Below are 25,160 nucleotides of genomic sequence, written 5' to 3'. Positions count from 1 at the left end.
CACATGGGAAAAAAACGCGCAAAAAAAAAAATTAGGCTTGGGTCTGGGCCCGCGGTAGGCGACGATGGGCTTGGCCCAAGCACAAAATACATTTCATATCACACTCGCTTCCCGCTTAAAAATTTGAAATGCGTATCATATTTGTTTCAAGTTCTGGCGCAGAGTAGAGAAGAGATTATTTCCACAATGAATTGGGACGAGAACGATGAATTTGAGATCCCTCTTACTCAAACGGCAACGGGTTTTCACGCGCTCGCTTCCGTCGACGACAATCAACGGCCACTGAAGAAGCCAAAACGAAAAACGACGGCGCTTCGTGGCAGCGGCAAGGAGAACGCTCGACCCAGCGAGGGCAGCGAAATTCTGAACTGCAGCTTGGATTTCATTCCTTCCTCCATAGATTGCGTTTCGGTTTGCAGCGTTGAACACTCGGAACAAGAGGACAGTGATTCTTCTTCCGCGTCTTTGTCGGAGCTGAAACAGAAGGGGAATTATCTTCGCAACTCGATAGAGTCGAAGCTGGTGGTTTCGAGAACCGGCGAGCTTAACTCTGCAGTTGCAGATTCTGATTCGGAGCTTGGTCTGTTGATGAATTTGTGCGACGAGTTGGAGGAAGTAGATAGTTCCGTTCGGTGTCCCCTTTGTGATGTTGATATTTCGAATTTGACTGAGGAACAAAGACATCTTCATACCAATAATTGTCTTGACAAAGGAGATAACGTTAGATTCACACCCTTTACACAACAGTAACACCATTCATGGTGATTGAAGTGGGAGCTTTATCATTTCAATTCATTATAAGTTGTGAAAATGCTGTGCAGGTTGCGGTTCCTGAAGACGAGAAGGGTGCTCAACATGGGCCAAAAGTCACTTCTGTTGTTGATTGGCTCCACGGGCTCGGTTTGGGAAAGTATGAAGTGATTTTCGTTAGGGAAGAAGTTGATTGGGACACGCTGCAATGGCTCACAGAAGAGGTTTACTTATGTCATTTAATTGGTCTCATTCATTCCAGTAGTTTTAGGTTCATAACCTCTGCCCCATATGTTGCTTGAATTTATTTTTGGGTTTTATTAGTTCATTGTTCTTCATTTATGCTTTGAAGAATTGTTTGTTTAATTTTCAGCTTTACGTAAGCAATTAGAATTTGTAGTTATTATTCTCCTCTCCCCACTGACGGGAAAAGTAGTTACTTTGCAATTTTGGTGGTCTAGAGTGTTCATGAAGACCGCTTATCCTAATGAGGTTGTTATTGGAAATATAAGGATATCTTTGCTTTTGTTTTTCGGTATCCCAAATATACTATGGTTTGCTTGTATTAAGTGTTTGTCTTTTACTTTGTTGTTGAGGATTAATGTTGGCCAATATTTTTCCTCATTTCTTTCTGTATCTGCAGGATCTCTTAAGCATGGGTATCACTGCATTTGGGCCAAGAAAAAAGATTGTGCATGCCCTGTGTGAACTAAGAAAAGGAGATGCCGCTGCAAATGAGAAACAAGGGAGTGCGTTGGCGGAGCCTAGAAGGATCAGAAACCAGAAAGTCAAATTAAAGCATGACAAATCTGAAAGAAAAGCTGACGGCTCTAATAAACCAGCGGCAAACAAATTAATTACTGAATATTTTCCGGGGTTTGCTTCCAAAGAAAAGAAAGTTTCTGCCCCTCCTGGAGAACAAAAGGAAATGAAAAACAGTGACTTGGATTCTGGTCGTAAGCACAAATCAAAAGTTGTGACAACAAATAGAAAGCTCCGTGATGTTCCCAAATGGTGTTCTGTACAAGGAACGCCTTTCCGAGTGGTAAATAGTAGTTTAAATGATACAAGCGTATTTGTCTTGATTTAATTTATATTGCCTTCATGTATTCATTTGCGACTCTGTAAATATTTTAGAAAGAAGGGAAACCTCCCTTTCTAAATTATCTAGAAAAGGAAAATCCTTGTCTTTTACATTCAAGTTGTGCTTTTGATTCATTATTGCTCGTAGAAAAGGTTTTTTCTTGTGTGCTGCTTGGTAACTGGTTTCAATATCCATTCAAATGCTTATAGGCCACTTGGACGTCTATTTTCAAATTGAGCATACACATCAATCACGTTTCATGTTGACCTTCTGAACTAGAAAAGGAAATTGAAGAAAATGAGCAAAATATGAATGCAATATTCGTGCCAATAAATTATGAACGTTAACCTAGAAAACTTCTGCTATTCTATCACCATTATATCTCTCTCAAGTCTTGATGTAGGTCCGAGTGTTTGACAAATACATTATTGCATGCAGGATGCTTTCAAATATCTTAGAGGAGATTGTTCCCACTGGTTTCTCACACACTTCCACTTGGACCGTAAGTGTACAGTTAATCTTTATCATAAATCAATTTCAGTCTTGTTGAGTCACACTGTTTATATGCTCCAAACGTGTTTATGTATGTGTCTATATATATATATATTATTTTTTTTTCCACGCACAGAGATGTGATCCTATTGAGTAGGGCCTCGTATTGTAAGCTCTTAATAGATTTGATTTAACAGTTGACACACGGATCCCTAACAAATGGTCAGCTTAGTAAGTTTGAATAATTGTTTTGATATGTTTTCTCTACATAATGCTTGACTTTGGTCATAAAATTTGGATATACAATTACTATGGAAATCACATATTCACAGTGGGAGATCGAAGATGTTCTTCATGGAAAACACTGTAGTAACGAAGTAGCTTTGGTGCTTACGTGGAAATGCATTATTGAATGTGCTATAAAATTGTGGATTCTATTTTCTTCCAACTATATTTGGGTGTTTTGGTGTTTGTATCCAAAAAAAAAATTGTTTCAGATCACGTTAAATTGGAGACATTAGTTTAAACTACCAAATAAATAATTAATGGAGTTCATGGTATGCCTATCCTCTTGAGTGGATTATGCCATCAGAGTCAAACTTTTCCAAGTGACGCTTTGGCTGTTGGTTCTCATTTGTGATCACGTTAAATTGCAGATTATCAAGGTCTTACCAAGTCATTCAATCATGGAAAGATTTATTGCTCCTCCATTACAGCTAGACTAGTAAATACGAACATTGGAATTTCATATGATAAATTACATGTTTTGCCTCTGAACCAAAAGATTGAAATAGCTGGTGTTGATGTGACTTGCTTTGATGCCAACCACTGTCCAGGTTCCATACTCATACTCTTTCAACCTCCAAATGGTAAGGTGTGGCTTGGATTGACTTATGAGCGTATTTATTATTTTGCAGTTACCCATTGTTATGTTAGCATTGATTAATGACTAGATGTTTTCCTTTTAGGCTGTGCTGCACACGGGTGATTTCCGGTTTAGTGACGAAATGACAATCAATCCTTTACTCAAGATGTGTCCTATCAATACTCTAATTCTTGATACAACATACTGCAATCCACAGGTTAGTCCTATATGAATAGTGGAGTCATCTGTCAAAATGACATGAATGTGTAAACTTTTGTTCTGGAACCTGGCCTCAATAAATTTAATTTTTTGTTCAATGACAAAATAAAGAAATAATGGAGAATCACATTACAATCCAGCTACTCGAGATTAAGACAAAGTGAAGTGTTTTATGTCTATAGTTTATTAGGGGCCTTGGATACTAACATGGCAACTGATGGTTGGCTTGGCAGCGGCAATGTGCAATATCTTACCATAATGTTTCTTTTTGGATTTTAATCTTTCCCCATAATGTTAGTTTTCTAGACAAAGTAAAGTTCAGTTTGGTTCATTTTTAGTTCGAGAAAGTTGCTTTGAGGAAAAAAGTTCAACGTGAAAACTTTCTTCAGAAGGTTATCCAAAGAAACTAATGTGTTTTAGTGAGTAATAGTATGCCTAATATCGCTAGTTATTTGAATAAACTAATACTAACTTAGAAGCATGTTTGACTGAGACGGTCTTAGCAATTTACTACAGAAATAGGGTGGGTAATACTTTATTCTTATCAGAATATCGAGTATGCAAGCCTAGAGGGCTGGGCGTTGTTTTTTTTTTTTTTAAATTATAGTGGTGGTTAAAATCCTCCACTTTGTTTTCTGAAAATATTTTAAAAATGGGTATTTTTTGACAGTTTTAAATCTTTAATGTTTAAACTATTATTAAGTAAATTAATTATAAACTGATGGAATGATATTCTGATTCACTCTAAAAAACATAAATGATTAAATTTAATTCTTTTGAATATAAATAACCAAATTGAATGTAAGGTAAAAGATAAAAGACTGAGTATAATCCAGTGTAAACTAATGAAAAGTGACAAAATACAACAAAATTTTACCTTTTCCCAAGTCTTTTCTCCAAAAACACGGTACATCCATTTCTCTAACAATCTTTGCACTTAGTTGTTACAATCACTGAATTACATTCAGTTTGTTAAAATGAGTTCATAACCTAATATACTTTATCCTTTGACTCTTAATAATTCCTTTTAATATGTGTACTCTGTTTCTTTGCAGTATGACTTTCCAAAACAAGAGGCGGTAATACAATTCGTCATTGACGCCATTCAAGCAGAAACTTTTAATCCCAAGACTCTTTTTCTGATCGGCAGCTATACCATTGGTAGGTTTCCATAGAGTTGTGTTTCTGTGGTAGTATTGCCCCATTACTAAGAAATTGATGAGGAAAATAAGAAGATTTTCGATTTTTTTGTCACGTCCCTATTTTCATTTGTTCTTTTAGGAAAAGAAAGGATATTCTTGGAGGTTGCTCGCGCGCTTCGTAAAAAGGTTCACGTGACTGCGGCAAAGTTGCGTCTTTTAAAATGTTTGGAATTTAAGGAGGAGGATATACAGTGGTTCACTTCAAATGAACATGAAAGCAACATTCATGTTGCCCCTATGTGGACGCTCGCAAGCTTCAAAAGATTGAAGCAAATATCAAGTCAATATAAGGTTAGTGTTACCGCTTGTTTTTCTGGCACAGGCACTGTATGCTTAACTTTGTGGTATTTATTCAATGTGAGAGGAACATATCTTGATGTATGCATACATGTATTACTCCCTCCGTGACTAATCATAAGACCCTTTCAATTAGTTAGCACTTATATAAAATTAATTAAATTAGTTAACAATTATAAATTTGACAGTAATATTATTTTCTCAAAATTACATTTGTCTTTGAAACTTTGGTATCTGTAAGTACTAACATTCTCGAACCACATCAGAGAGAGTAACTGTCATTCATTTATGAATTTCTTTTGGTAAAAGCATGTCGATTAAATAAGGTTATTTTAAGAAGAAATAATTAATATATCATTCAACTACAAAGGCATGTTATAGAAAGAGACAACAATTTTTTTAAAAGAATATTATAATAGGACGAAACAAGTAGTATTTTTTTTTCGCACTTGGATCTATAATATTTGTTTGAGAGCTGTTCCATGATTGAATATATTGGTGGCTGGGTTGTACAGCTTTAGAGGGGGGATATTCATACTGAATTACATTTTTAGCTCCACGTTTCTAATCATCGGATGCCTTTTCTTTAATTAGAATCGGTACAACCTTATAGTTGCTTTCTCCCCCACTGGCTGGACGTTTGGCAAAGGTAAAAAGAAGTCTCCTGGAAGAAGATGGCAGCAGGGTACTATTATAAGGTAGTACTTTAATTTCCTTCATTACTTTCTTATTTTATTAAATACTTCTGGTCAGAATCTTGAATCATATACACTGCAGACTTTTTTTTCTACCTGTGGTCAATAGAGTTTGTTATACTAAAGCCCTGGTCTCATAAGTACATTTTTGAGTTATATTCACTACACTATTTAGAGCTGTGCGCAATGGTAGTTGGTAGATCAGGCTCTCGTTCCTTAAATTTTTACAACTATTGACTAATTGAAGCTTTCCTTGTTCATCAGGTATGAAGTACCGTATAGTGAGCATAGCAGCTTTACAGAACTCAGAGAGTTTGTAAAACTTGTATCTCCTAGCAACATTATACCAAGTGTTAATAACGATGGACCAGAATCTTCTGATGCAATGATTTCTCTATTGTTATCTTGATATGTTAACCAAAAGGGTTTAGTCTGCTGTTGCAATGTGAACTGTATTGAGGAAGTTAAGTAAAGGTTTAATGAATTTTGCCTTTCCTTTTCTGCATTTAAGGAAGATCTTAGTGTGGTTGAGTTTTATATAAATAAACTTTCGGAAACTAGCACTCTAGATTAATTTTTTAGAGGTACACTTGATTTTTTCTAGAGGTGGCAAAACGGGTCGGGCCCAACGGGCTAGCCCGTTAGCCCGTGCTAAAAGAAACGGGTTGGGTTGAAGATTTTAATCCGTCAGTTCGTTCTGGTCTGTCCAGTCCAACCCGTCAACTTGAGGGGCCAAAGTACGGGCCGTCCTGGCCCGTTGGCCCGTTTTAAAAAAATAAAATAAAATAAAAATAATTAAAAAGATTAATTTTTTAGATTATATATTTTAAATGTAGAAATATATAATAGTATTGTAATTTAAATCATTAACACCTACAAATTAAGTTTGAATTATTAGTTATAATTGAATAATTTAATATGTAAATTTAATAATTATTTTAACTTATCTAATTAAAAACATTAATTAATCAATTAAAAGTTAAAATAATATTTTATTTGATTAAATATGATTTTAATAATAATTTATATGTATATATAAACAAATTTAAAAAATAAAATAAATTAAAAAAATTGAAAACTAGTTAAAAAAAAATTGTGACTTTAATAATAATTTATATGTATATATAAATAAATTTAAAAAATAAAACAAATTAAAAAAATTGAAAACTAGTTAAAAAAAAACTAGACGGGCCAGTCCGGCCCGATCCGTTAGCCCGTCCTATACGGGACAAGTTGTAATTATTGACCCGTTTCTGTTTGACGGATCAGTCTGGTCTAACCCATTTTTTGACGGACCACATATGGACCGGACCAAAACGGGCTAGACTGGCCTGTTTGCCACCCCTAATTTTTTCGCTTTGCCAAAAGATTAGCTATTAAAAGATGACAAAGTGTCAATACTCAGTAGAACTGTTCATCATACTTACACCCATTAGTGTCGAGGTTTATGTCAAATGTGATATAAGCCTGCAGTGATTGCCAGTGATTTTCCTGAACAAGGTTGTAAGTGGTTTTTGTTAGCTGCTACACTATCATTTTAAGTTCTTTTAATGGAGGATGGTATGATGGTACCCTGCTAATTCCTGTTAACATTTCTAGGATACGCACTTTCTCATATATTTACCTCAATAGCACACTTTAATGGATTTGATCGACCTGAAGGATTGGACTTAGGATTGTGTTTTTATCATCCGATTCCGAAAATTGACCAGATTCTGGTATATAGAGTCATCATAGTGACGTCAATTCAACCCATCAGGCTTTGAAAGAAATTACAAATTCCACAACCAGCGGAATTGAACTTAGCTACTTAAAAAAAAAAAAAATTCAGGTTGTGTTTAAAAAAAAAAAAAACTTGATGCATTCCAACAACTCAACTTTTTTTTTTTTTTAAAATAGAAAGGCGTGGTATATATACACGTTGCTTAGCTTCGTGCTCTCCTATCTGGTTCTTACTTTCCCTCATTTTTTTACAAAATTAATATTATTTTTTCTACTTTAGTGATTTTGATTTTATATTGTTACTTATAGCATGATGGATTAAATTTTGAGATTATTTAAATTTTATTATAAAGTTATTTAAAATTATCATTTAATGTTCAATATAATATTTATAATTATATGTGTGTGTTAATATTATAATTTTTTTGTGATGGTTATTTTAGTAATTTAAAGTTTGGTTTCAATTTCCATATTAGAAAAAAAAAGTAAATTTAAAAAAGAAGGAAAAAAATGAAAAAAGATTACAACTTTTTAAAATTAAGTAAATCACTTATTTTATTCAACGAGTTTGTGGTGTGTTAAATCAAACTTATTTTTAAGTTCACTAATGAATGAGTGAACTTAATTGGGTTCATCTATAATATCAGTAGTCTATTTGAGAATTCTATTTGTATAATAAAATTTTGTCATTAAGACTTTTATTTTAGATAATGATTTTTAACAAACCTTTTGTTCTCTAAAGCTTTAATTTTGAAAATAAGAAAGACATGTTGACTTTCTTTCAAAAGTAATGAATTTATCCTTCAAGCAATTAAGTTTAAAGTTCAATTTTTTTTTACATCTAACAAATTTTCTTTGAATATAGAATTAACAAAAACAATTTTAATATACTGAATGTCTTTTGAAAAAAAATTTTATCCTCGAGGATAAAGGAAGTTGTCATTGGCTTCATGGAAAGAACAGTTGTGTTCTAGAAGTATTGTCCTTTTGGAACATGAAATTCTGTCATGATTTTATTCTTAAAAGGCGTCTCAAAAGGTGGAGAGATGAAAAAGTATTTAAACTGCGTTTGAACTCAACACTTGAGCACGTAAGACTTATTGAATGTACTAAAACATGAGATCAATTATGTTTACCTTTGATTTTAGTTAACTTTCATTTCACCACTTTGTTATGAGTTTTGTTCTTACTAAACACTTTATTCTTTTAAATCTTCCCCTCTTCTTCATTTTCGAGGAAATTATTCTAAGATGAGGGATGTTGTTTCTTTTTCTTTTTTTCTTTCAATGTCTTCATCATTTAAAAAATTCTTCTTCTAGTAGTTCAACTTTGGAAGCCTTAAAGAAGAATGACTTCTCTTTGATGAATCTCTAATTTTGTAACTTTGACTTGTGTACTTTTAGAGTACTAATGATTTCCTCCAAGACATGGTATTTAGATTTCTAAAGGCTCTTATTGGTGTATGGGTGCCATATTCAATGAGGTTCATCGTGCTAAATGATAAGACTAAAAGAACGTAATTATTATTTGATTCCAAAAGTTGCAATTCCCTTCTTTGAATAAAGAAGATTTGTTTATTGTAAGACCTTTTTTTTTTTCATTGTTCTTTCTTTAATCTAAGGAGTAAGTTTTAATACCAATTGAAAACACATGTTAGCTTTAGAAATAAGAGTTTGAATCAAGCTAATAAAAATACTTTTACATAATACTTACGAAGCAATATAACCAGACACTAATAAAATACGATGGTTCTAAACACATTTACAGTCCTTTTCGAAAGAACATCCGGTCAGAAATGTGGGTGTAATAGAAAGTTTAATAATATAACACCATTTTTATATTGGTTCTCAATAAATTAAAAGTGTGTAGAGTTCTTTCAAACTATCAACAAAGAATTTCACTAAATCAATCGTATTATAAGTATGGTTATTGTTATCACTTTTTTTTAGGATGACAAAACAGGTGTGTTTAATCCGTTCTCAATTGTTCCGTTTTTGACTCGCCAAAAATGGATTGGATCGAGTTGGTCTGTCATTGAAAAATGAGTCAAAAAATGTAATCCATCCGTCACAAGACGGGCTGACCAACCACATTTTAATTTAAATTTAATTTTTAAAATTTTTATTTATAATTTATTTGTATATATACTTATAAATAAATGTTTAAAGCATATTTAATCATATACATATTTTTTAAGTTTTTAATTAATCATTTAATATTTTTAATCCGATAAATTAAAATAATCATTACATTTACATGTTAAATTACTCTATTATAACTAATAATTAAAACTTAATTTGTAAGTGTTAATTATTTAAATTATAGTAATATTATATATTTATATCTTTACAAAAATATAATATGAAAAATTTTATTTTTTTAATTATTTTTAATTTAAATAAATAAATAAAATAAAATAAAAAGGAGTTGGTGGGTTGGAGATTTTCTCTTTAACTATCTATCTCCACCTCCATTGAACCTTAATTATTAAAATAGTTTTTTTATTATCTGTCTTTACAAATTTTAAATATTTATAATATTAAATAATTATAAAAAAATCCATATGATTCAATACTTATATATCTATCTATTTATTTATGTATTACTTAAGATATTATAAAACCAATTATTTATAATCAAAGATTTTGTTAGACATTGTAGTTATCATGCATATTTATTCGTACTCCATGACATTCTTGGCTTGAAAGATTACGAGTGTGAAAAGTTTTATAAATATTTGACAACTTGTTTCTCTTGGAGTAACAAAACAAAAGTATAAACTTGTGATCGTTGTGAAACATGTTACTTGAACAATTTCGTGTCAACTTTTGTGTGGGAAGTTGTTCAAAGTCCACTATTCAGTTTTTATTCTATCAAAAATAATTAATGTTCTTAACATTCCATATCACCTAGGAAGGGAAAACACCCAATATTTGACCGTTGAATGTCATGAGAATTAATGTAAAAAGGAAGAGGTCAAACTTAAATCCAGCAAGAACTCATGAAGAACAAAACAAGACATGTACTTCACTCCAAATTTTAAACACATCAATTTAAATGTTAAAAGAGTCTCTTGATTATTAATTCTTTATGTTCTTGACAGAATGTTCAAATAGCATCAAAAATAACTATTTTTTTTATCTGATCATATATTTTTTTAAATTAATTCTTTTGCGATTGCAAGAAATTTTAGAGTTCTCTCAAAACGAGAAAAAGAATTATTAATTATCCAAGAAAGAATTCAGAATTAAATATGTTTTTTAATTCTTATTTGAAATTTTGGCTTAATTTAGTTTCCTAACTTTAGAGTTGTGTTGATTTAGTCTTTTTAACCAAATTTTCTTAAGTTTATTTAACGTTTCAAACACATTTCATGATAGTATTTGAGTTGTTTACATAGTGACACATTTTTGTTTCAACGTTAACTAATAAACTATCATGAAACACATTCGAAACGTCAAATAAATTTTATAAAATTTGGTTAAAAAGACTAGATTCAAACCGCTCTAAAGTTGTGATTCAAGCAGCTCTAAAATTATGAGACTAAATTAAATCAAAGTTTCGAAGAGTAACTAATTCTAATATTCAATAAAAAATAAAAGAACAAAAACATATTTAACCCAAAAATCTCACGTGTATAATTTGATTCGGAATACCAACATATATTTTAGTTATACATTCCTTCTCAAATAATATATTTGATTGGATAATTTATATCAAAGTACTAAAAATGAATTGTTTGATTATGTGAGGAGTAAAATGTTCTATACAATGTATAGTCTCAAAAAAAAAATCATTTCACAAAAATTATACTTTAAAATATGAATAAGACTTTTGTATTAAAATAAAATTCAAACAAAATCTTATAGAATAATGTAGCATAATGAAATTCATATAAAATAAGATCTGACTGACCAAAATCTCAAATAAATATAATATTCTTATATTAGAAAAAAATAATTATTTATTTTCAGATTAAAAGTATTATGAGGTTATTCACGAAAAGGAAAATTGTGAATAGCATTGAAAAAGAAAAGAAGACTCCGCGCAGTTAACACGAGTCTGCGACCAGACCACACAACTCCGTCATTGACCACCGGCTTTTGCTTCCTACCAGTACGGCTTTGTACAAATTCTAATACTTCTTTATCTTTTTTTCAGTCCTAGTCTTATAAACTGTTTTTTTTCTTCTCTGTTAGAACAAGTTTTTCATTTATTTAATACTACTTTTAACGTCCTTTTTTTTAATTGAATATATTTTTATTGTTATAATAATACTACATTGACTTGTGACATTTGTGATTTGTCTGAGTATATTTTTGTCAATAAATCAATTTTAGCTAATAATTGTTAATGATAAAGGATTATACTAACTAGCTTTTTTTTTTCCTAAAACAATCAAATTAGGTTAAATATTTTTTTTGTCTTAACTTTGTAAAAATTAGAATTAGTCCATTCTTGAAACTTTGGTCTAATTTAGTCCCCAACTTCACAATTGTGTGAATTAAATCCTTTTAAACAAATTTTGTTATGTTTATTTAACGTTTCAAATGTAAATAGTATTTGAGATGTTTACACCATTTAACATATTTTTATTTCAATATTAGTTAAGAAATAATTATCAAACGCATTTTGAAGGACTAAATTCACACAATTTTGAAGTTGAGAGACTAAATTGGATCTAAGTTTTGAAGAGGAACTAATTCCGATTCTCACTAAAAGTTGATGGACAAAAAATATATTTAACCCATAAAATTACTTAAAAATATTCAAAATAATGAAATAAAACTGAAAATTTGTTGAAAAAAATTATAGATCTTTTTCTCCGTCCTTTACTATGAAAACTAACAACACTGTTTCATAATATAAAAAATAATAAAAATGAGAGATCAATCATTCGAATTAATTGCCATGGAAAGGTTATTGCTAACAATATTAATGTTTAATCACAAATTTAACATCAGTTTGCATTGTTACCTTATCGAATATAAAACATACAGAATATATAAAAGACAACTAAGAAGGCCATGTCATTAGCTCTTATAAATAAATGGTTGTATTGCTATTATTCAAATTTTTGTTGATGTTATTTAAATTTTATTTTCGTGAATTTATTTTATGGCAATATAAAGACTTAAATTTATCATTATTATTTTTTCAATTGTATTCAATTAACATAAGTAATTTCATTAACGAACTAAATCATTTAAAATTATATAAAATTCTTATGAAATAAATAAAAAAATTACAACATTATATATATTCAAGTAATTTAAAAAAAATTAAACATAAAATTAAAAAAACACACCCATCCACACAATAAATCACAAATAAACATAAAAAATAATTTAAAAACATTTCATATTTATCTACGGTTTTGTTTATTTCTTGTTTTAAATAAGGTGTTTATTTATTTTTCCCATAAATAAAACACAATATTTAGTGAATGTAATCTTGTTTATTGACATGTAATGCAATTGCAACGCTAGACATTATCATAAATAAATTATTCACAATTGGATACCATAGGATCCTTCGCAATTTATATATTAATGCCATAAACTTTCCTTTTTTCCTCCTCTCAATGAATAAATTATTGCCATATGTATAACTAAATCACTAATAAATCAGGAATTATTGATAAAAATTAAACCCAATATACTTTTAACTGAGCTCAATCTTACTAATTAATCACAAATACAACTCAACTTGAAAGTAAAAACTAGCATACCCTTTCATCACACAGTTCATTTACTAACACGTCACAATTAATGAATAACTAAAAAAAATCAGCAAGAACATTGTAGTTAATAAGTTTGTATCTAAAAACAGAAGCAAATATATATCCTGTTCATTATCAAAATAAAATTCTAATTGCAGAGTTAACAGCTTTTCAAGATTAGGGCTATGTTGAATTCAATCATTATATATATTTATGATAAGCCTTATAAACCTTTCTTTCTCCCCAAAAAGCATTCAAAGATTGTATCTCAAGCAATAACCAATCAATCTTAATATGCTTCTTTTCCATATTGATCTGTAACAAATCAATATGTAACTTCCAAATTTTGTAAAAAGAATTATTTGTAACAAATTATAAAAGAATAATCAACAAGTATAAAAATGGAAACCCTAATTTATGTATATGTATTTTTTTTGAGAGAATACAACAAAAATATTAAACCCTTTTCCCTAAACAAGTATAAAAATATAATTCAAGATGTATACCAAATTAAAGACGATTCAAGATGATTGATGATGATATATGTGTGAGAACTAAATATCATTTATCGTTCAAAAAGTTGAATCTATACGTTTTTTAGCAGTTACATGATAATGCCATTTTGATCTCTATGAGATTTGGGAATGAATTTACCTATAAATAGAAAGAAGACAGACCCAAGATTACATAATATAGAAATCCCTAGCAATGAAGAAAGAGCAAGCACCGGTGTTAATATTCCTATACGAAAAACATAAATTTCCAATGTTCTTAAGCTGCTATACCATTTATATATCCTCAAATACTTACTTAGAGCACACACTATAAAATCAACTACTTTACTGTTATACACTTGTGTACAGCAAATTTAAGCAGTACAAATTCACTAAGATTTAATTTTACAGAATCCATCACAGATGAATGTCATGTGTATATACTTAGGTATAAATATATACTTGTATATATACCAGTATACAAGAAACAACCTATAAAGTACAAATACTTATTGCCGAGGGGAAACATGTAAGACAACATCTGTGGATGCCTGTGACAATCTATGGAACAGATTGCACAAGAAAAACCTAGTCTCCAGCCACATAGATAGGCATATATATATATATATATATATATATATATATATACTAATAATAATATGGTCTGACAAAGCCTGTGTCATGTCCTATCCTGTCCCTGCTGCTACTGTTATTTAGAAACATGACATACATATATATTTATATACAAAGACTAAGGATGTTTATTTATGATTATCCGGCAGCAACGTAATGATCAAAAGTTCCAATTCCAAAGGAATGATTGGTGAGAAAAAGGGTCTTCTTCGGCTTCAGTGAATTCTTGATAACCCTCAAAAGGAGGTGGGGGTGGAGTGGAATACAATAACTCACCTGAAGTGGAGTGCATGTTGTGTAGGTCAAAGTAGAGATCATAGTCGGATCCAACAACAGGGAAAACATCATTGGAGTAATCAAACTCTTTCAAGAATGTCCAATCCATGTCCCCATGCTCCACCTCCACCCTGCCATCACATTCATGCACAGTACTGGAACTACACTCCGCTGTGCTGTCAGATTTACACAACTTCCCTCCAAATGATGAAGAATTTCCAGCAGCAGCAGCAGCAGCAGCAGAAGCATCAACATCAGCATGAGATTCTTGTGCAAGAGGGTTTTTTAGTAGCAATGGGTCCTCGTTTGCAAACTTAGCAGCAACCTCTTGAATCTGATGTGGGGTGAGAGAGTGGTGAGAAGGCACAGGCAGAGGCACATTGCAAGGAGTGTTGGGGAAGTTGAAATTTGCACGGCGACCACGTAGACAGAAAAGAGCAGCATCGAAGGCTCGTGCTGCTTTTTCAGGAGAATCATAAGACCCTAGCCATATTCGTTCACGGCTATTCGGGAGTCTGATTTCAGAAACCCATTTACCCCACTTTCTCTTCCGAACCCCTTTGTATAACTTTTCGCCACTCTTACACTTCTCTGTGTCCCTCTCCATATTCATGTCATGGAATTGGCGGCGGCAAAGGAGGACCAGGAAGTGCTCTTATATATATACTTTAGGTTGTGCAGTGCGTGGGGTTGAGGATTGAGGGTTGAGGGTTCGATTTTGATTTTGATTTTGATTTGATTTTGAATGTCTAAACATGAAAACGTGTTGATCGGAAGGAGCGTAAAAGGAGTGTGAGAGTCATGGAGATGATGGGTCACACCCAGTGCATCAAGGTATCAGACAACGCGGTAGGGTCACCTTAATTACTTTATTCCACAACTCTAATAATCCAACAACAACAATAATAAATAATAAATAATAATATTTATTATATTGAGCACGTGGTGGATACTGTAGAGTACCACGTTGACGAACAAATTAACATGGCTCAACCTTGTTTTTCGTTTTGAGTTCATGTCTCTTGTTGGTGGACCACACACTGCTATTGTTTCTCTGCCATCTATCTATCTATCCATTATCTCTGCAAACACTATATCAATGGCGGCGAATCTCCATTTTGTACTTCGGTTATATAAGATAGCAGGAGTAGTAGGAGTAGTAGTTATTTTGATGATGATATTGAACTTGATGAGCATGTCAATTAAAAATTCTAGGTCATGCATGGAATCAATGATGCGGGTGATTTTAAATCAAGAAAGTGACCCAAAATGCATGACAATTCAGTGCAAATGATAGCATAAAAAACTTTTCATCACCACTATAAAAATATTTACTCATAGATATTGGTCGGTTCAAAAAAATATAAGGGCATGTTGGTAATTTTAGTTTGTGGGAAGATAGAAGGAGTCAATTGTTGTTTTATTAGAATAAAAAATGGTTTCGCACGGGCTATGTAGACATGTGGTCCATTTCATGATCTATCTTTTTTATGGCTCCACTTTGGGAAGGTGCTCCAGGTAACATCATTTGACCCGTTTAAAAAATTACGAAAACTAGAATAACATGTTTCAGAAATTACTATACATAAACGTATTTTACTTGTAAAAGAAAACAAAAAGAAGAGCTTGAATTACTACAAAGAGATCTTACGTCTTTGCTTTGAAAATCATCTCACATTTTCTTCTTTTCACAATTCTCTTCCTAATTGTAGAAGTTGCTCAATACTATGTGATTCACATGGGTGTGTTTAGCATATACATATATATATATATATATATATATATATATATATATATATATATATATATATATATATATATATATAATCCTTCACAATGACTGTGTACGATTAAATTTTTACTATTCAAAAGTAGCATTCTAGAGAATATATTTAGTTATGTAATTGATATTAGATATAGTGGATTTAAAAAGTAGGAAATTTTATATATTGGTTTTCAGTAAACACAGAAGGTGAACATACAAAATAGTATGGTTTCTAAAACTAAAGTTGTATGTTTTATATTCGATTAAATATGTATAAAAAACAATCTTTTTTTTTACATTTTTTAACTATGACTAATTTAAAAAATGTCATGTCACATCACGTTAATCCATAATCATTGTACGGTGTATCTTTTTTTGTCATCATGGAAATCACTCTTTTAATAATGATGATAGAATAATAATAGTAAAATGATAGTTTAAGTTATACATCAAACTCTTTTATTAGTCGAAACAATTATGATGTAATTTGTGCATAAGATCGTGTGATTATGATTTTTATGTGAGATTAATTATAAAATCAAGACATATTGATAGTAAAGTTCTTAATAATTGTTAGTATTCTGATCTGAACCAAATTGGTCTATAGGGACGTTAGGAGCAACAATCATATCCTCGAGGTAGATTATTTGTTTTGGGATGTAAAGTCTTGTCACAGTTTTATTTTGAAAGGACACGTTGAAGGGTGAAGGAAAGAATAATTATTTAAACTGAGTTTGATCTCAACTTCTAAACAATGAAAAATTTATTGGATGTACCGAAACAATTAGTAATTTTTTAGAGGACACAAGAAAAACTTATATAGTGTACAAAATACTAATAAACTTTTCTGAATTTGGAGTGAAAAGAAATTACAGATAAAATATAAGATAAATGTAACTCGTAAATAATTGGAGATAAGAAAGATAGTTTAAATTTAATTTAATTTTATAAAATTAAATTGTAAGATAAAATTTGCACCTATTTAAATATTTTAAATTGATCTTATTTTCAGATAACTTTAAACTTATAAGAGACCGAATATTGGAGTCTATTAACCGCATAATTCATAATTTGTGAGGGTTGGTTTTATTTTTTTATTTTTTAATTATGTAGCATATTTTTTGATTTATTATTTTACTGATACAATATTTATGGAAGTGTGAATTTATATTTATTAACTGTTATATTTACAATAAATCTTTTATTTTATAATATATTTAAATTTTGAGATTAGAAAAATAACAATAAACTTTGTTAGTTTTTTTTAAAATTTAGCTTAAATAAATGTGAATCGATGTACAATTTTGTGGGATGATTAACACATATTAGAATATATTGAGATCGCCGGACTTTACTTGTCGTAGGTAATACTATATCACATCATTCTTTGCATCTTCTCTCTCCTTTTATGTAAGGGTCTTATAAGACCTATATATTATTTATACTTAAACTTCATAAAATATTATTATTATGAAATATTTTTCTCCAACAAAAATTGTCTTTAATGTAAAAATAATATTTTTTATTCATATGACATGAGGTCTTAAACTTCAATAGAAGTGTTTTATAAAACTCGGGTCCTAAACTTAGGATCTAGATATAACTCCTTCAAAGGAGATGTTTCTAACAACAAATTATATGCAGATTAGTCTGTCCCAGATCATTTTTTACAAATCAAATACCTAATAGATCAAAAGGGAACTAATTAACCTATATTACCTTAATTATAAAAAAATTAATGGATAAGTTTATTCAAAAAGAAGATACAAATAAAAAGAAGCGAAAATATGTATATTTTAAATATTTTTAACATTTTATTTTGCAGAGTTATAGTAGAATAAATTGTTGCTTCATAATAAAACTTTAACTTGAAATTCTATGTAAAATTTATTTAATTCTTTTAATCATTTCATGAGTTTAATAGTTAGGTTGGTAGTGAGTGGTATCTTTGTCTTTATACGTGCTTAAATTATTTATGAACTATTAACTTCTAGTGTATTAAGTGTTTAAGGTGGTTAGATTTAAATAAGAGATATTAAAATATCATTTAATATAGCTTTCAACTATGTTCTAAGGAAGAAAGGCAAGTAATGATCACACATCTCTAATAAATTGAATGTTCCATAATAGGTCTTACTTTTCTACTCTTTACCTGAGAGTTGATGACTATTTATAATTATTACCTTGACATTAAAAAAGAGTTCGATCTAATGCTTTATTTTTGTCTTAATTGATCCCAATTTGACATTAAAAATATATTGATATTTCCTTAATAATCAAATACATTTATCTGTAAATACTGCATATTTTATTTCATTCATAAATATATTTTCTTCCATGTGAGTTCTATAATCTTAATTAAACTACTATTTTTATCGTTCATATATTTTGATTTGATATATCACATCAATTCGTTATGTATGGATGATGTGATTTCATTGATATAGAACCACTCTTTTTTTTTTTGCTCTGACAGATGATTAGAACTTCATCTGGATTCAAATCCTACTAATAGGTCTACTAGAGATAAGAAAATCTTGCTTTTTCCAAAAAAAAACAATAAAGAAAGAAATAATAAATTTGTTTAAGATGATTATTAATTCATCCTGATGGAAAAAACTAAGATTCGTTATTCAAAGTTTGATATTTGAAAATTTAATTTTCAATTCGTACAGAAGTCATATAAAAGTGTATATGAAAAAAGTGTCCCTGAAATTTATTTATTTTATATCATTATCAAATACCGAAATGTTTTTACCCCTAACTTCTAATGATCATATACGTTGAAAACACTATAGGGTTTATTAAAAATAAGGCTGACATTTTGTTATATATAAAATCTTGAACCGACCATAAAGTGAATAAATGGATTCGGTTTACTTAATTAATGTCAATTAAATTAAAATTGAACATTCTCGCGATTTTGAAGATTCAGTAAAGACTCGTTCAATTAACCCAACATGAAAAATAGTAAGATAATATAATATAATAAAATAAAGAATTCTTGTGTGAAAAAGAAAATGCAAAATTCGTTCAATGTCGTCAATTATCTGTGCTTAAGGTTTTTTTTTTTTTGACAATGTGGTTAAGCAGTAACATATTTTAGAAGTAATGAGTTTTGGATTTAGTCTGTTCAATATTTTGTGAACATTAACCATTATCAACTTAACTGTTATGCTTGAGACTTTATATATTAATCAATCTGCAAAAAAAAAAAAATCTACGGTTTAAAATCAAGTAATATAACCCAATTAATTAATAAAATTTATAGAATATAATTAACACTCTGTTATAAATCATATCAATTGTAGGATTTTAATTAACTTGAATTTTACAAGGAATGTTTATCAATATAGTATTACACTATTTATGAAATTTACATGTTATGTATAGTTTATTTTACGGAAATGGATATTAAATTATGTGCTCCATAAGCATATATTGCTAACGTAAAAAAAAATTACAAGTTAACCAATAAAAAAAAATCTTTTATGTTAGTGTTAATATATAGTTATTTATAGATGTCACTAAATATATTATAATTATTTATTAAATAAAAATTTCAAAAAAATCACTAAATATTTGAGCCCCTTTTTTTTTATAATTTGTTTACGATGAAAACTGACATTAAGATTTTTCTTAGCATATATAATACTTTGTTTGTACTATTATATATCCGACAAATGTTTAAATTGATAACAAATCAACTAATAATAAAGCTATTAGAAACTAATCAACAAAGTAAATTTCTAAATATTATTTTGTAATTTTTTATGACGTAATTTACCTCATCCTTTTCATTTTATTTTTTGGTTTAATTAGTCGGATGGTATCACTCTTGTTTAGATGTGTCAGTTTTGTACCCGTTTTTAAATTGTGTTAATCTAACCCCAATTTTTTAAAAAAGTGTCTTGATGAGGTCCCTTTCAGACAAAAGTTACTAAAGCCGTTAACTTAATTCATGACTTTTACCACTAAATTTTAATATAAATATCAATACTTAATTTTATAATTTTATAAGTCAATTTAAATCTCAATATCGTTAATGGTGTTACAAATCTTTTTGCTAAAATAGACCTAATTGAAGCATTTTTTTTCGAAAGTTAAGTCTGAATTGACACCTTTCTAAAAACGGACGAGTACCAAACTGATATTTCTAACCGAAAGTGAATACCACCTAAATAATTAAACCGTTTTTTTTTCTTCCGTACAAAACGTATTGTGAAAATATTTAATGGTGCCCTAACAAAGGAACAACCCACATGTATATCTTTCTTAATTTGTTGATCTGCCACATAATCCGTTATATTTCTATTATTTAGATGTAGGAGAAAATTTGACGCCGCTTTTTCTATAGTTCCTTCCATCACTCACTCTTTTTATCATTCCATATAAATTCGCTAAATTCATGATTTGTTAACTTTGATTGATCGAGACAACAGAACTGTGTTCAACCTTATGCTGTTAATCTTCATATCTTGGTGCCAACATGTCAAAAATCACTACCGGAGAAATCTATGGCACCCAATAAACTTTCCAGAATAAAGTCACAAAAAAACTCACACAACCATGATTAGTATATATAATTCTTATTGCATGTTTTATACATGTCTTCATATCACCATTTATTGCATACTTCTTATTGCACATTTCGAACCACACAAACAATATTTCAGAAAGTTGTTGATGTGTCAAATTTAAGGATACTTTCTGAACATTGCTTTAGTCTATATATATCTTAAAATAATTATGCCAAATTAATATGTCTCGCATCACAAACTACCCTACTTAATCCTATACCTATGTAGCTAGCAATCAACTTGGTCACTGATTTTTTGATAAAAATATCTTCATATTTTTCGTACACCAGTTTTGTTCATCTCTCTTCAATCTGGTATAATTTCACGTTTATATAAGTTTCTTCTTGGATCTTATTCACAAAACTGCTTACTCTAATTTTAACCATTTAAATCCAAAACAAGTTTTCAACCTTTTTCTTTCCGAAAATGTTTGTTTTCAATCTCATAATTACAAATTTAAAGCAAGATTAAAGTTATAAAGTAAATAGTGCCAGCATTGGGATTCAAATTTAAATCACACAACATGCAAAAGAAGAATCAAGCTTTTATTCTATAATGACATTTTTCTTTATCAGCAAAGTGTATTATATAACGATAAAATAAAGCTACTATTAATATTTATATAGTACTACTGAAGCTGTGGAATCAAGTAGCCAAATCTTAAAATCAACCTGGTTAGTATATATCCTGATAAAAAAAACGTCGTGAGATGTCTGCATATATAGTAATTAAATATGTTGATATAATTGCAAGAATTAGAGAATATGTTGAAGGTTTATCAAAACAATTTTAAACATTTAATTTTCTTCCGATTCCATGAGAAATTTTTTTTATTTTATTATTTTTAAAATACATTTACGGATAAATTGGTCTAAACAAAATAAATAGTGAAGTTTATAAGTGGAAAGCAATCCACGTATGTAGCAGAAGTAGAAGCAGTATGTGTTCGGAATACTTTAATTGTGAATCAAAGTTTCACATTTGATAGGATAGACAAAGTTAAATATTATATAAAAATAAAGATCCATAACACTATTTCTTTAAGATTTTGAGATTAAAGTGATATCAAAGGTCTTATATGTGTAAGACTAATGTCATATAATTCATATATAACTATCTCGTATGAGAAAAAAATCTATATACACCCAACAGTATGCTGGAAACTATTGTATGCTTTTAGAAGTATTGCGTCTGTATGGTCCCAGAAAATTTTCCATTTAGAAAAAATTGAAAGTTTCGTTTAAGATGTAATGATGAAGAAATGCAACATAAAAGAAGTGGAAAATCCTTAATAAAAACGAAATCAAAAAAACCTTAAAATTGTAACCAATAATTATGCCCTAGTATCTACAGAAAGACACATGAAGTCAAAAGATACGCACGCGGTAAGAAAACATGTGCTGAAGATGTGCAAGCATCAAAAGCGACCTCCAGAAATAAATAATCATACATATTTTTTGCTTTGTTATTTGTTTTGTTACTTTCATAGGAATAACACTCTAAATCACTCAAACATGATTCCCGTGTCATGAATTTGGTTCTTATAACAGTGGCACTTTCTGATGTGCACATTACACACCAAATCTCTCATATGTTCATATCTATGAGAGAAAATAAATAAATGTAAATATAATTAACGTCATACAAAAAAGAAAGATTAAAGAAATATCGGGGCATGCAAAACATTACAGTATTCACGTATCATGATATTTTAATATTTGTACTATTTAAAGAATAGTGTTATAATCAGCGTATACATTCATTAACAATTTCATTAAGAAACTAAAGGTTATATGTGACATTAATTAATTTTTAATTTTGTATTATTGACATGTAATTATGTGATGACTATTTGTGTAAGAATAGAAATGTTATTCTAAATAGATAAATGTTATTTAAACGTTTCAATTATTTGATTTTGTTTTCTGGTAGTTTAATTTGAAATTCGTAATATAGGTGTGACAAAGTCTGATTGTGAAATTTAAAATTTTAAAAAAAATTGTAAGAGTATGGTAATGAAATTTGAATTTGAAATTCAAATTAAAAAAAAATGTGACAGAAAAGTGTTTTTAATAAAACATTTTAGTACCTTTAAAACTTTCACATATTCTAACGTATGAAATAATCGTATTTAAGATGAGAATAAAATTTGAAAGATGAACTTCAACAAATTTAATAATTCTTAAAAATTAATAATTTATTATAACGCATAAGATGGCAATGGGGCGGGGCGGGTACGGGTATCATGATCCCATCCCCATCCCCATAATAAAAATTCATCCCCATCCCCATCCCCAAACCCAACGGGTATACAACTTTTGACCCATCCCCATCCCCACCGGGTAACGGGTATTTTCTTATACCCATACCCATACCCATTTTTTTATTGTTCCATATATCAATTAAATATTTTTTATAAAAAAAAATTAAAAATCACACCAACGGAATCATGATACTATCAAAATATTCAATATTAAAATAACATACTCTTTTTTATTTTCATGATGTCAAATATTAAGAAAAATATTATAATAGTATAAATCTCAAATTAAAGTATCAAATAACAACTAAATAAAATTCAAATAATTATATAAAAGCTAAAAAATTACACATTACTAAAATTTTATAATAACCAAAATATTTATTAATTTTACAAATGATCAGTGGTTTCATTTGCATTTGATCCACCTACACATAGAAAAAAAATGAAAAATTAGATATGATATAATAATTGAAATTGAAAATTTTAATTACTAGAATATAATGTACCTTCTTCATCAGATTCATTTTCATTCATGAGAAAATCTTTTCCTTTCCTGGAAATTACTGGAAAATTTATAAATTAAAAAAGGTGTACCTCAAAATTATATTTTGCAATGTCCAATTGTCATCAATATAGTGAGCTGTGATAGACATATACCCTTTCTTTTGATTGCTTGCAGTCCACATATCTGATGTAATTGCTATTCTTCCTTTATTTGTATCTATCAACTTCATAACAACTTGTTTTTCATGTTCATAGATGCCGAGTATCTCTTTCTTTATCGTATTTCGTGAAGGAAGTTGAAATAATGGTTGAATTGTTGTCACGAATCTAATAAAACCAATATGGTCCACTATTGACAATGGATATTCATGCAATATAATCATTGTTGCAAGTTCCCTCTTGGCATTTTCTTCATTATAAGCTCCACAAGCCAATTCCTTTTTGCCACTTGAAATCTTAGAAAAAAGTGTTTTTTGTCCCCCTTTTCCTTTTGCTAAAGTCTTCTTTTGAATACATATGTTTGTATGATGGTGCAAGTGCTTTGTTCCATTCTTTGTTTCTCCACCAAGCAGTTTCTTGCAATAGTTACATTTAGCTTTGTATTTTCCATCAACTTTTATCTTTTCAAAGTGTTCCCACACAACACTTTTCAATTTCCCTTTCTCAGGCTCTACTTGTGTTGTTGAATGTATTTCATCATGAACTTCTGAAGGTGTTTGCGTAGATGGATTCAATGGAGATTGACTGTCATTATTGGAACTTTGAAAGGGAGTTGGTTGTTGTGAACACTGTGGTGGACTTGGTACCTGCAAATCTTGATCTCCTGTGCTCATTTTCTCTAGAAACTAACATACGTAACAAAAAAAAATCAAACAAAGTAAAAAGGTTAATTTCTTTTTTAACAAAATATAAAAGGAAAACCATAATCAAGTTTAAAAATATTTCAAATATTTTTTATACTATTAAAAATTTATATTATACCACTTAAACGAAATAGCACAAATAACAAAATTAAATTAATAATAATTCAAATTTAAACATAGATTCTTCATCTTTTGATCTTGAATTAAATTAAGGATTTATGCAATTGAGCACTTAAAATTGAGAATTAAACATTATCATGAAACAAAAAATAAATAATAAATAAAATTATCATAAAGGAGTAAAGATAATTAAATGTGTGACCCAAATTTGAGAATATCCATTTGAACATAACATAACGGAAAAAAAAATGTATAATTAAGATTATGATAAAAGGAAAAATACCTTGAAGATCTGCTTAAACCTTAAAGAACAAGCCAAACAATTAAAAGAGAGTAAAAAAGTGTATAACCAAAGTAACAAAAAGAAGAGCTACAAAATAAGAGTCAAACATTTTCATTAAAATAAATAAATAAATAAAGATAATCAAATGTGTAACCTAAAAATTATTTTATAGAATGAAATTGAGGAACACCTATTTGAACATAACCATGTACAGAGAGTAAAAATTATGTAATAAGAAGAAGAAAAATTACCTTCAAAATTAAATCTTGAAAAACAAACCAGACAATTGAGAGAGTAAACAAAGTGTATAACAAAAAACAAAGAAAATGAG

The 25,160-nt window shown here is 29.3% G+C and overlaps 3 protein-coding genes across 3 annotated transcripts; 1 reads left to right on the top strand and 2 right to left on the bottom strand.

Moving 5' to 3' along the window:
- Positions 1-142: 142 nt before the first annotated feature.
- On the top strand, positions 143-6,088 carry LOC114164230 (sterile alpha motif (SAM) domain-containing protein). The gene is made up of 10 exons (XM_028048819.2): positions 143-720; positions 822-974; positions 1,394-1,795; positions 2,273-2,336; positions 2,983-3,200; positions 3,295-3,408; positions 4,466-4,571; positions 4,692-4,903; positions 5,504-5,607; positions 5,869-6,088. The coding sequence occupies exons 1-10, from the start codon at positions 187-189 to the stop codon at positions 6,011-6,013; spliced, it is 2,052 nt and encodes a 683-aa protein (XP_027904620.2). The 5' UTR covers positions 143-186; the 3' UTR covers positions 6,014-6,088.
- A 7,898-nt stretch (positions 6,089-13,986) lies between these two features.
- Positions 13,987-15,136, bottom strand: LOC114162942 (uncharacterized). Its single transcript, XM_028046957.2, has one exon. The coding sequence runs from the start codon at positions 15,062-15,064 to the stop codon at positions 14,336-14,338; it is 729 nt and encodes a 242-aa protein (XP_027902758.2). The 5' UTR covers positions 15,065-15,136; the 3' UTR covers positions 13,987-14,335.
- Positions 15,137-23,631: 8,495 nt separating this feature from the next.
- On the bottom strand, positions 23,632-24,441 carry LOC146883980 (zinc finger BED domain-containing protein DAYSLEEPER-like). The gene has a single exon (XM_085666808.1). It carries the CDS (start codon positions 24,394-24,396, stop codon positions 23,632-23,634), a length of 765 nt encoding a protein of 254 aa, XP_085522934.1. The 5' UTR covers positions 24,397-24,441.
- Between the last annotated feature and the right edge of the window lie 719 nt (positions 24,442-25,160).

This window comes from Vigna unguiculata, chromosome 9 (genome assembly GCF_037176805.1).
Source record: "Vigna unguiculata cultivar grain cowpea cultivar isolate G323 ecotype 2 chromosome 9, ASM3717680v1, whole genome shotgun sequence".
Taxonomy (NCBI): Eukaryota; Viridiplantae; Streptophyta; class Magnoliopsida; order Fabales; family Fabaceae; genus Vigna; species Vigna unguiculata.
Note: the sequence above shows the minus strand (reverse complement) of the source record. Positions and strands in the feature narration are given on the sequence as shown.